This window comes from Myotis daubentonii, chromosome 4, assembly GCF_963259705.1.
Source record: "Myotis daubentonii chromosome 4, mMyoDau2.1, whole genome shotgun sequence".
NCBI lineage: Eukaryota > Metazoa > Chordata > Mammalia > Chiroptera > Vespertilionidae > Myotis > Myotis daubentonii.
The window spans coordinates 42,764,925-42,778,236 of record NC_081843.1 but is presented as its reverse complement, the minus strand read 5'-3'; the positions used below and the strand labels follow the sequence as shown (position 1 = coordinate 42,778,236).

General features: G+C 41.1%; 1 protein-coding gene across 5 annotated transcripts in view; it reads left to right on the top strand.

Moving 5' to 3' along the window:
• The window catches only part of SNCAIP (synuclein alpha interacting protein), a 138,383-nt gene that overhangs the window by 82,339 nt on the left and 42,732 nt on the right, over positions 1-13,312 (top strand). For all 5 annotated transcript variants that reach the window (XM_059693788.1, XM_059693784.1, XM_059693787.1 and 2 more), the window contains exon 3: positions 2,716-2,788. In XM_059693788.1, coding sequence (XP_059549771.1) covers positions 2,716-2,788 — 73 coding nt within the window. The remainder of the gene's footprint in view (positions 1-2,715; positions 2,789-13,312) is intronic.

The following is a 13,312-nucleotide window of genomic DNA, read 5'->3' as shown; positions in this document are numbered from 1 at the left end:
GCGTTCATGCAAGGGTAGACTCCCTGGCTCAAGTGCTTATTCTCATATTTGCAAATAGGGAAATGATTTTTTTTAATATATTTTATTGATTTTTTACAGAGAGGAAGGGAGAGAGACAGAGAGTTAGAAACATCGATGAGAGAAACATCGATGAGAGAGAAACATCGATCAGCTGCCACTTGCACATCTCCCACTGGGGATATGCCCGCAACCCAGGTACATGCCCTTGACCGGAATCGAACCTGGGACCCTTCAGTCCGCAGGCCGACGCTCTATCCACTGAGCCAAACCGGTTTCGGCTAGGGAAATGATTTTGAATATTGACTATGTGAGTTGCATGTTTCTTTTTCATCTCTTCACATCAAAACTTAATCATCTTTGCAGCATCCCTTAAGTACTTAGCTGAAACAAATCTACAAATTGATTTTTTTCTTAAAGTATCTTTATAAAAAATGGTGGATTTTTCCACAGTGTAAATTGGAAGTCATTGCTAAATTTGACATTTATATACCCTTACAATTTTTCAAAACTTTGATTTTTCTGGCCAACACATCATCCTTTTCTTTGATTGCTGTACTTTTAATTTCCATTACCAGGAACAGCACATGATTTTTTCTTCGAGGTCATTGTTCCCAAAGAATTAAGATGTATGTATGCCTTCACAGAGTGACTTCCTGCCTGACCGTGGTGGAGAGGCAAAGCCACCATGGGTGACGTAGGTTGAGGTAGTGCATGGGCATCAACTAGGCTTGTCTCTGCCTGTCGCTCAGTCCCCACACCAACCAGGCAACCATGCTGTTAAAATTTAACCCTCATCAAGTTAAATGTTACTGTACACTGTAGAACTTTGGGAAGAATTGAAGTACAGCTCATAAATCTGAGATTCTGACATGCTTGACTTTGGGGTAGGAGTAGCAGTTAGGATGCATATGGTGGCTGGAAATACAGATAGCAGCACACCGGCTTATTCAAATATAGGTCTTTAAGCCCATTGAGCAACTTTATTGAATGTATCATTAAATTACAGTTAAACACAATCAGTCTTAAATTTCCTCTTTGTAAAATTGTGCTTTGGAAGAAGAGAGAGAGAGAGAGAGAGAGAGAGAGAGAGAGAGAGAGAGAGAGAGAGAGAGAGAGAACTTTGCCAAAAGATGCTTTCATGGGCACATGGCAGCCAAAACAAGAGGCCCGATTTTAATTGAATTATAGACTGTGTAATTATTTAACCTGTACCAGCTGGTCTCAGGAAGCTACCAGATTCCTTGGAGACCTTGTACTTCACTAGAAACATAAGGTACCTTATTAGTAACTCCCCCCCCAAAAAAAGTGCCTTCTGTACCTGTGTATCCTCAACCTCCAAAGAACATAATGTAGGAGGGAAAAAATCCTTGAAGTTCATTTTTGATTTGAGCGGATTTGCTAAAGCACCCGTAGTCCTCTGAGGAATGGCCAACACAAACAGGATGTTATTGCATCAGACAGGTAAGAGTAATTTCTCTAATTAGTCATTTGAGGTTTTATTTTTCACTTGGAAGTACTGGACATTTAATTTGTTTGTGATATGAAATTGACAAATTGACAGTAGCTACAACTGCCCCTCCCTCTGCCTTGCTGTCCGGATACCCTGTGGAAAGCACTGGGAGAGGGGGGTGTTTCCATGTTTCCATGTAGACACTATGCTTCATCTATCAACATCAAGCTAACTAAAGTACCTTCTTATTGACAAGTGTGCCCTAATTACACATTCCCCACTTGTAATGCTACAATAACCCTAATGAGTTTCCATGATCATTTTTCTTTTAGATTAAATGTTTTTTCTCAATCCTCCTAAATTTTGCAACAGTGAAATAATTCATAATACATTCTCATTTACATAAGAACTCGTTTCCTAAAAGTACAGGGCAAAATATTTCTAGGAAGCTGTATTTTATGAATTAAGATATGATTGAAAACAGCCCCTTGATTAAAGAAAGGGTTCATCCTTTAATTTTGTTTTAAAGCGCCCTTCTCTAAAGAAAGATTGATTGGCACCAAGCATAGTTCCCATAAATCATAGCTATTGATTTTACATTTGTTTGAGCTCTTCTGATTTTATGCACCCTTCTGTCATAATTTGTTATCCTGAGTTGGTGCTGGGCGTGAACCTGCAAGGTGGTTTCTTTCAGTTTAGTCTAATCTATATGTGAAACAGATGAGCTTTCAAACACAGAACCATGCTCCCCTAGTTTTTTATAACATTACCCTGGGCGATTAGTAAAATCCTAGGCTAGTGGCAACATTAGGGATGTTTGTGTAGTTCAATCAGTTTAGACACAGCCGTGGCCCCTGGCGGCCCTGGGTGCGGCAGGAAGCTGGATGCTTCTCCCCCAGGCTTTTCACACATAGATTCGCTCTTAGGCTTCAGAATGCAAGTACAGTGGCCACCTTCTGGAAACCCTCAAGGGCAGAGCATCCTTCCACCTTCCAAGTAGCATAGTGATAGGAGATAGAACGTCCAGCCCTCTTTTTAATCTGCATCTGCTTAGGTGCTTGTAGGTAGAGCTTGGGATCTCCCAGATCACCAAGCAGCCCATTTAGGGTAAAGTTAGCTAAACATTCTGGATGTACTCAGGTATCATTTCTTGTGTTTTTATTTTTCTGGCCAGTTTGAATGAATGTCATGCTGTCATTTTAAATTGTTATTTTACCCCCTTTCTCCTCTGGCTTCCCATTTAGTACTCGGTCACATCCCTCAAGACCATCCCAGAACTGTGCCGAAGATGTGACTCACAGAACGAAGACAGATCAGGTAGGTTTTACCTCTCACCTCTCCTCCTTATCCTGGCTCTCAAAGTGTGGGAGCTGCTCCCCGCCCATTGTTAGCTCTGGCTTTCTGTTTTCATTTTTTTATGGCTTCTCCACCCTAGATGCTAGGTCCTCCTCCAAACGCTGACAGGACAGGGAGGCCCTGATGAGGACACGGCTGTATACAAATAAGTGTAGGCGATCATCTCGACAGCCCAAACCACAGTGTTCGCAGCAATTTACTGAAAACCCAACAACCATTGGTGACAAAACATAATGATGCAGGCGCCAATGAAAAAATGTTGGATGCATTTGCTACCCATATGGCAAGGCAGCCTGGGGGATGGTGCTTGGCCAAAGTCTGAAACCCTATCAGGGATGCGACATGATAGAATCTGCAATAAGGCATACTGTAACAGTTAAGATTAAAGCAAAGCTTTGGAGTTTAATAGTGCAAACTAAACAGAGAATTATGGCAGATAGATGAAAACCAGCTGCTTAACCTTTTCTCCTAGCATAGCCCACCACCCCCGACCAAAAAGTACATTCAGGTTTGTTTTCCCCTCTGTAAATCAAATTAAACTTCCTCCTTTTCTCTCTGTGATGGGCAAAAATGAAAATAAGAAAGGATATCGATGGGAATGATACCATAGCATCAAATTAGGAAATGATGTTTATTATTTTTCCAAGTAATTACTCTAAGGCATCACCATTAACCTTGTCAAAGCCGACTTCCTTGGATAGTAACTAGAGTCCTGAGAACCATGGGTGATGGAAGGCTTAAGATAATCCTTGAATTATATGTATTACACTTAAAAATAAATAGATGGTCCTTACCTATGCAGCTACTAGATTTCCAAGACTTTCTCACTGAAAGGTCTTATACAAAGCTAATTTGCTTTTCTCCTGGCCTGTTTGTTTTCTTTTGACATTTTGCTTAGATGAGACAGGGAAAATAATTAGTCTTTCTAGGTTTGTTTATCTCTATGTTGTGTGAGTGTGTGTGTGTGTGTGTGTGTGTGTGTGTGTGTGTGTGAAAGTAATGCTTCAATCTTTGGGTCAGAAACATCATAGAAGATAGTTTTAAAGTTCAAATAAAACTTTTCACTTACCTTCAACTTTTAAAAAATATTTTTTTTATTTCAAACATACTCAAGTTTCTATCCGGCTTAACAGAGGCTTTGGCCACAAGGCTTATCTGGGTGTGTCTCCTTAAAAGGCATCACTGGGGTCCTGGATGGTGTTGCTAACTGGTTAGAGCATTGTCTCACAGTCTGGTCAAGAGCACATCTCGCAGTTAACAGGTTCAATTCCCAGTCCTAGTCTGGGCAGGCACTGGAGGCAACCAGTCGATGTGTCTCTCTCATAGCAATATTTTTTTTTCTCTCTCTCTCTCTCTGTCTCCCTCCCCAAACCCCCACTCCCTTCCACTCTCTAAAGATCAATGGAAAACATATCCTCCAGTGAGGATTTTTTTTAAAAAGGCATCACTGGGTTCTGAGTTGAACTTCTTTGACCACAGTGGACAGGCCGCCAGCCTCTGAGTCAAAATACCTGGTTCAAGTTAGCATTCAGCCTTTTATCAGCTCTCCGACCCTGAGCCTATGACTCATTGATCTATAAAATAAAAAAGAGACTTGTTCTGCCAATGTTACCAGACTATTATTGGGATCAAAATTATGCAATATATCTGAAGGTACTTTGTAGATACAATATTTTCTTTTTTCATTAATTGGGGTTGGGGAGTAAGGGAGAAAAAAAAGAATATCAAACACTTAAATATTGCTTCATGTGTGTGCTTAGGTATAGTTGTAAGCACTTGACTAACATTAGCTCAGTTGCGCATAAAATCCCTGTGAGCTAAGCACTAAATTGTTTGTATTATATAGATGGCCAAACTGAGACACAGAACAGAGAAGTTAAATATCTTGCCTAGAGTCATACAGCATTGGAGTTACAAACCCCAGAATACTGACTCTGCCTCTATAGTCTGTATAGTACCTCTCAAATAGTGGGACTTAGTGGCATTCATTTAATTTTAGGATATTATCCTTTTAAAACTTTAAATATCAGCATCCCCCGTTCATCGATTAAGTGGTGAATTTCTTTTCTCTGTTAAATCTCTGCTCTTGCTTACCAAGTTAAGTAACTTAACTGAAACTTTTAAAAATAATTTTTCCTGGTACTTGTTAATTCCATTTCTCTAGGTCGTGTGACTACTAGACACTTCCACAATAGGTGATGTTAGACATTTTTTCTCTGGTCGAGAAGGAGGCTAGGTTCAAGTTCAGTAGCTTTAAAACTTCACCTAGAGTGAAGACCCAGTGCTCAAGATAATCAGAAATAATCAGATCTGATAGGAAATAGATAGATAGGGGGAAAAACTCTCATGTAATCACATGTACAATCCAATTTGATAGCCATTTTGCAGCTGGCGAACCACTTTCTAATAGAGAATGGGCCTAGAAAAAGAACAGGTGAAAATACCCGCCTTGCCATAGCATTGTGTAGAATGGTCTGGGCTCGTTTGAAAGAAATCTCAACATAGCAAAGTTTTCACAGCGCGTGTCAGAAAGAAGTGAGGCATTCTCCATGAGTTCCATGGGCATACCCACCTCCTGCAGCCCTCCAGACTTTCTGTCAGACACTGCTCTGGGGTGCTTGCAAATTTCCTTCTGTATGGTGGTTTTCCCAACAGATGGCAACAGAAAGCACATTGGCTCCTGAGAAGAGCCCACATCTTTCTTCTGGCTGGGGCACCCTCTGCGGAAACTTTTCCCTAAACCTCCTGCCACTTAGAATTCACTCCACCTGATAAAGACATCTCTCTTTTCCTTTCTAACGTTTGTTAAGCACTTTCTTCTTTGTGTAGGTTGTCAAATGTTAATGTCCAGCCCTGTATTAACAGGTTCTCACCAGATGGTCTTGGATCCATTTGTTCTTTTATTTATTCTTCAGCAAATAGTGGTTGAGTGTTCTCTATCCTGGGCACTGAGGACACAATAACAACAAGATGTAGACAAGACCTCACACTCTAGCAGGAGCTTACATTCGAAGGCAAGGATGTCAAACTCAAAGGCTAACACGGGCCAAATAAACGAGGCCTGCGGCCTGTGGGCTGCGAGTTCGACATGCATATTCCAAGGGGTGACAGACAAAAGGCAAGCAAATGAGGAACTAAGCCAGATCATTTCAGAGAGTGATAGGAGGTGACTTAAACCATGTGATAGAGTAATTGTGGGAGTCGGGGAGAAGGGGAGGGGGTGCGGGTCAGGCAGTGTTAGAAGGGCCCAGCCACATCGAAACCAGTGAAGAACACCAAAGGCAGAGGAGTGAGCGAGTGCAGAGTCCCTGAGCCAGCAAAGAGCTTCCCATGTGCGAGGGAGAGAAAGAAAACCTATGTGGCTGCAGCATGGTGCTCAGAGTGAGGACAAGGTCAGGGTCGGGCTCTACAGGGCCCCGTCCATCACACATGTGGAGTTCAGATTTATGCCAGGAACTGGAAGAGAGCCGCTAGCAGGGGTACAATTTTTCTAAAACCCTATTGCCTGGAAAGAGACCTCAGCACATAGAATCATAACTCGCAAGGGAAAAAGGGACCCTAAAAATCATCTAGTCTGAGAGAGAGAGCGAGTGAGATTGCCAATAATAAAGCAAATGGGTAAAATGTTGACAATTGATGAATGTAGATAAAGGGTATACTGTGTTCTTTGTACTATTCAACTCTTCTATAAATGTATTTACAGTGAAAATTTTAATTATTTACAAATACGTTTTATAAAAGGCAGAAAAACATTCATGTAGTCCTAAGTCCATCAGATCTTCGAAGGTGATCCTTACTGTCCCTCCCGGGGGGTCATCCAGCCTGTACTTCATCACCTTGGTGACACGGAGCTCACAGCCTCATGAGGCTGCCCACCCATAAAGGTTCATTTTTTAAAAATTATAGCTAATAATTCATTGGAGTGACATTGGTTGATAAAATTATATAGGTTTCAAGTGTACAGTTGTATAATACATCATCTGTATAGTTCATTGTGTGTTTACCACCCAAAGGTAAAGAGAGTCAAATATATGGCGATAGAAGGTTAATGTTTTAGTTCAGCCAAAATCAGTGTCTCTCAAATTTTCATCCCTTAATCCCGGTTCTTCCTTTGGAATGATAAAGACACTCCTCCTGGGCAGAGGTGCCCCTAAGTGGAGATGGCAGTCATTCTCAGCCTTGTCTTCTTCAGGTTAAAATTTCCCTCCGTGGTTTTAAGTGTATCCTGCTCATTCTTCTTGCACTTTCATGGATGACTGTGGTTTATCAGCATCCCTCCTAATAGTGCGGCACCAGAACTGAACCCGTGGTATCTCCGTGCATGGTCTGATCAGAACCAGTCAGCCCCACAGATCAGCCCACGGTGGGATTTGAGAAAGGCAGATGCCAGAGTGTTGTCAGAGTGTTACAGTGTCTCTGTAACTTTAACTAGCTCACCGATGCCCAATGTGTCTGCCCTGGAAGTGCCCCTCCTCCGGCCAAAGGCTTTGATTCCTATAGAAATCTATATTCTCCCTTGGCATTAATATTTTAAATTGTTCTTCATCAACTACACGGGACTAGGACTGGGTTTCAAATTGTGTGAGAAATGAAGTTTTGAAAAGAAGTGTGAAGGTAGTGGAAATACCACAAGATGATGGAAGGGAGGTAAAGAAAGAGGAGTTAGATGCGTGAGAACAAATTCTGCCTCTTCTTGGAGCTGCTCAGGTGCTATTGACAGTTCCCAGTTGTTTCTTAGGGCTGTAATGTTCCAGGCATGTTGCCAGGTCCTCAGTAAATAGCTTATTTGTCCTCAAAACAGTTCTCTGAGGGAAGACCATTATTATGCCCATTTTATTGGTGTGGAAACTGAGGCTCACAGAGGGGAGCTAATTTGGCCATAGTTCTACAGCCTAGCAAGTGCATTTGAAACCATGTCTACTGAGCCACTGTGAAGTTGAGGCAACTGAAGAGTAATTTTAGCCCAAGGAACCTTGTATGGCTAGTGTTATGGGACAAGAGTTAGCAGTGTGGAAGTTGCATGTGAAAAAAATTGCACCTCTAAAAGAAAGTTTTTTGTGAAATGTTCGCATGTATTCTCTGCTTAATCCGTGCTACTCACGTAGGAGAAGAGGACAACATGAAACAATGGGTGTTAACTCTGTTGTACGTTTTTGCCAAATGAGGACTAAAAAGGCTCATGTTGACATACAGTATTCAAATCAAACATATTCAATTACATTGACTTTGAAAGAAATTAGACATTCAAATGCACATGTTTTTCAATTCATTAACTGTCTGTGATTTTTCAAAATGTGTGTCTGCTGAGCTCATTGTATCATTTTCTTATGAAAGAAGGAAGATAAATATTAATTTAGCTTTGCATCTGAGTACTTAGATGAGCTAGGGTTACAGAATCCGGTTGTGAGAAAAGATTCTGAAAGAACATACCCCCATTAAACTTCACTTGGATGACAATGAGTAAGGGGCACAATACTTTTTAAACTTAGTATCTGGTAAAAGTCATTTTGGATGTGTGTTTAACAGCATTACAAATTTGCTGTATTTTTTTAAAATATATATTTTATTGATTTCTTACAGAGAGGAAGGGAGAGAGATAGAGAGTTAGAAACATCGATGAGATAGAAACATCGATCAGCTGCCTCCTGCACATCTCCCACCGGGGATGTGCCCGCAACCCAGGTACATGCCCCTGACCGGAATCGAACCCGGGACCCTTCAGTCCACAGGCCGACGCTCTATCCACTGAGCCAAACCGGTTTCGGCAATTTGCTGTATTTTTAGTCCCTGTGCATGTACATTTTATGACAAATCCTGGACTTTAGAAAACATAGAGTGTTCTAAAATGCCCAAGGCTTTCAGCCAACACCAAAGATAATAAGTTGCCATGAAATTTATCCTTTCAATGCTGCTGTGACGTAGCTGATGTTTCTAAGCATGTAAACCTCCTGTTTTCAATTTTATTAAGCTTCAATACTGAAAGCATGAAATGGAAGGTTGGTGTGACAGTTTAAATTGAAAATCCTGCTGATTGGTCCATTTCACATGATGTAATATAATAGACTCCAAAGAATAAGGAAACAATTTCTAACATCTCAATCAAGAAAACGAACACTCCAACCTAATGCAGTAAAGAATCTAACATTTATGACATAACTCTCAGTTTATTTAACTCCAGTAAAAATTTACATACAGTGAAACATCTTCATGAGAATGTTAGTCAAATAACGCAATTCTCTTTATTTTTCTTGAACAAAATTATTATACTTTATCTGTTTGAAAAATTATTAGTAACGTGATGTTGGTTTAAGATCACTTTTCTCTCATAGACTAAGTAAAATCTCTTTGGGGTAATTTTGTTCATTATAGTATCTCCAGTGCCAGGCACTGGTGCTAAATGCATATATATTGAGGTACGGCTGGATGAATGACTGCATGAAGAGGTGAAAGGAAGCCTTCCTTCTTTGCGTTTTGTATTAGAATTGAGGAAAGGGAGAGGAAAGGGACATACCTTCTCTTCATTTGGCTTTACACCTTGATCCTTCAGTTATCTCCCCTTTTAGCTACACCATCAATGTATTTCTCTGTATGGGTCATTACCATCATACAAACAACACTCTCTGATTATCTCCAGTCTTAAAACACCAAGCAAACAGTACTTCTTTTAGTGGCTTCCACCTGATTCTTTGCTGCTTCCCCTCTCCCCACCCCCTGATTTACAGCCAACCTGCTTTAAAAAGATAAGGGAGCCTCCATCTCTAGTCTTCCACCTCCCACTCACCCTAAGTATCTACAGTAAGCATATCAAACTCAAAGGCTAGCACAGGCCAAATAAACAAGGTTTAAATTTATGTGGGCCGCAAAAAAACTAAAGCTTCAATTTTCATAGAAACGTGGGTTTATTTCGATAGAGACATGCTTACTACAAAGGGCTGAAATAAATGAGTAATCATTAACATAAAATAATAGAACATTTTAATAAAAATTAATATTTTTTCTTGAATATTCACTTACCAGACACTGAATAACTGCACAAATTAATAAGCGTAATGCAAATAAACCCATTTTTCTTGTTCTCCAAAAATGAAATATTTCCTGTTGTGCACACCAAACAAGTCAGTCCAAGACTAATGACGTGGCAGTCGGCTGCTAAAATATTCGCTGCTAGTATTAGTGGAGAGAAATGGTGCGCCTGCGTGTAAGGCACGTAAGGGAAATGAATGCAACACAATTATAGTAGTCAGTGAATGTTGTAGTTCATTATTAATAATTACGTATAACAGGATATTGTAAAAATTAAGTTACAAAATTTTTATTAAAACGTTTCTTACATACCATTATATTGGCTGGGCTGCAAAAATATTCATTGTGATGCGGCCCGCAGGCCACGAGTTTGACATGCTTGATCTACAGAATGACTTGCACCTCCCTAGCAATGGTCACAACTTCCAGGTTGTCAAACCCATTGACACCGATATTCTCATCTTTCTTGGCCTCTTCATATTATTTGAGACTTGGTTATGCCTTTATGGAAACATTTTCCTCTCTTGGTTTTGGGATACTATCTCTCTCCTCATTTTTCTCCCAATACTCTTAACATTTTCTTGCCGAAACCGGTTTGGCTCAGTGGATGGAGCGTCGGCCTGTGGACTGAGGGGTCCCAGGCTCGATTCTAGTCGGGGGAATGTACCTGGGTTGCAGGCACATCCCCAGTGGGGGATGTGCAGGGGTGGCTGATCGATGTTTCTCTCTCATCGATGTTTCTGACTATCTCTCTCCCTTCCTCTCTGTAAAAAATCAATAAAAATATGTTTAAAAAAATAAAAATAAAAAATACATTTTCTTAGCCTCCTTTGCAGCTCCTTCTCCTTCTCTACTTGACCTTCAAATATCTAAGTGGGACTCAAGTATTCAATAGGACTCTGTCTCCCCTCAATTTCCAAGTCTCTTTGGGTTGATATTTCATCTATTCTCACAACTTCATATATCACCTACATGCTGCTGCTACTGGCCTCAGCACTCTAAGTCTCCTATTTAATGGCCGCTCAGTGTCTACATGACGTGCCTTATGGAATTCTGAAGAGAAAGTCTTGCATCTCCTTTCTGTACACGTTCCGCCTCTTCTTCCCCCTCGGTAAAGGTACTCAGTTTACTGAAATATCAACTCAGTGGCTGTAGCCAGAACTCTCCCTCCAAATCACCTTCCATCTATGTACCAGGTCCTGAGTTGTCTTTGCTTAAAGTGACTCCCCCTCTGTCCAGTTCTCTTCATTTCAACAGCCACCAGTTCATCCAGGTCCCCTTTCTGTTTCATCTGAATTAACGGTCATGAACTAGTCTCACTTCTTTGTTCACCACCAGTCCTTGCACCCCTATTTCCCACAGAGTAGATAGAAGGGCATATTTTATCATGTAAAGCAGATCATTTTGCTTCTCTGTGAAATCCCCCCAGGGATACCGCATTTCAGTTAAAATATAAACCAAACTCCTTGTTGTGGTCAATAAAACACCCAAATGAGCTGGCCCCTGACAACCTCCTTGACTGCATTCTGCCTGGCTCACCCTGCTCTAGCTATAAGAACTTTGAAAAAAACAGCCAGATTCTCTCTTGCTTTAGCCATTCCTTTCACCCAGATCTTTGCAGAATTATCTTTCCTCTCGTATTTCCCCCCAGATCCTCACATAATCAGCTTCTCAGTCCCTTGGTTTTAGCTTAAATGTCGCCTCCATAATGACACATCTTAGCCATTCTCTAATCCAGTACACTGCTTGTCTCTCTCAGAGCACTTTGCATTTTCTCATTCCTTATCCCTCTGTATACATGCTTTGCTGGTTGGTTCTGCCTTTAGGCAGGGACTTTGTCTGTTTCATTCACCTCTGCATCCCTAAAGCCATGTACAGGGAAAGCATCCAATAAATGTTTGTTGAATGAATAAACCCCTAAGAGTATTTTAGCATTCTGCCAATTACTTGAACACCTCTGAGCAAGCTTTATAACATTTTTGTATCTCTAGCTTACATTAGATAGAGATTGCCACCTGCTACCCAATTGAAGGAATTGGCAGCTGAGAGAACAGATTCTAAGTGATAAGGGGACTCTAAATTTAGGCTGCTACCCTAAAGATTAAAAAGCAGGGAAATTCTTCTACTCATTTGTTTCTAAGAAAAATTGTTTTTAAAAACCGTTTTTTTCTAATTTTGCTCCCACACAGAAGCTTCATAGTCAGTGGTTACCAAAATCTAGGCAGAGAGCACAGTTTGGGGTTTAGGTAAAAATGAATCTGAAATGAGTACTACCGGGTTTTGCCACTGGTTTCTGGAATCTACTTGCCTACGTCTGACCCAGAGAAAATGTAAATTGCACGTTTAGGAAATAATTTTCCTTAAGGCGGTTCTTAATGAAGCTGCAGTGTTATGGAGAGAAGTTGGAGTCAGGGAAACTCAGTCCTGGTTGAGAAGTAAGCGTGCTCTGTAATTGTTCCACATAACACTTAAAATTCCTGGGTCCTCATTTAATGTCAAATAAGAATACATGAGAACTGCCCATCCATTCTCCAGAGTTCTTTTAAAAAACAATGGCTTTATAGAAATATATTGTATTAGCAATTCTAAAGTGTTAAATGGAGGAAATTTTAGAATTCCAATTAAGAAATGCCATTTTGAGGGAGTATTAAACTACACGTCGTCTTTTTCCACTGGTTATGCTGGTGCCTGAGGAATACACACTGAACTGCACCCGGAGCTGGAGGCAGAGTGGCTCCACCGCGCATGTATCCTGGGGCTAGCCTCTGTCTGCTCTTGGCTTCTCTCAGCTGCACCTGCCCTGCTCTCTCTGGAGCCTTGTAACTGAGAACTCTGGCCCAGGCAGGAGCTCTGTGCGCCTGCCAAGAGGAAGAGAGGCTGCAGGCCAGTGCTGGTTCTTCCTCCCACTTCTCTTCCCCCATAACGTGCATCCATCTCAAAACGGGACCAGGGTCACAGACTGACCTCTTTGTTTCTCATATAATTCATTTAACTTTTAGCCCTCCCCCCCAAAAAATAAACACAGTAGGAGAACCATGAAGATGTACCCCCTTTTCTTTCTCTTCTTGATTTCTACAACTATATTTCTAATGTGGATATATAACTCTATATTTAGAAGCAAAAGAACCAGCCATCAGTTGGGGATGGGGAGTAGAAGTGAGAGGGAGGGATTCTCCATACTCCCTCTGCTCCTCCATTTCCTCCCGCCCCGCCCCCCCCCCCCCCCCCACACACACACACTCCTCTCCATCTGCCTTTTGCTCTCTGACAAAGGAGCTGTAACTTGCTGTTCTTTGTCTTTAACTTTAGATCAACACTGTAAAACATCGCCACCTTCAGTTAGAACTGGTAAGTGTGTTTCTGCACTTTCCACAAACCAACTGAGCTTGCTAACACTTTGCAGAAAACACACTGAGCAAGTTCTCCCATTTCTGCACTTCTCTGCTTGATGTCTCTAGATGT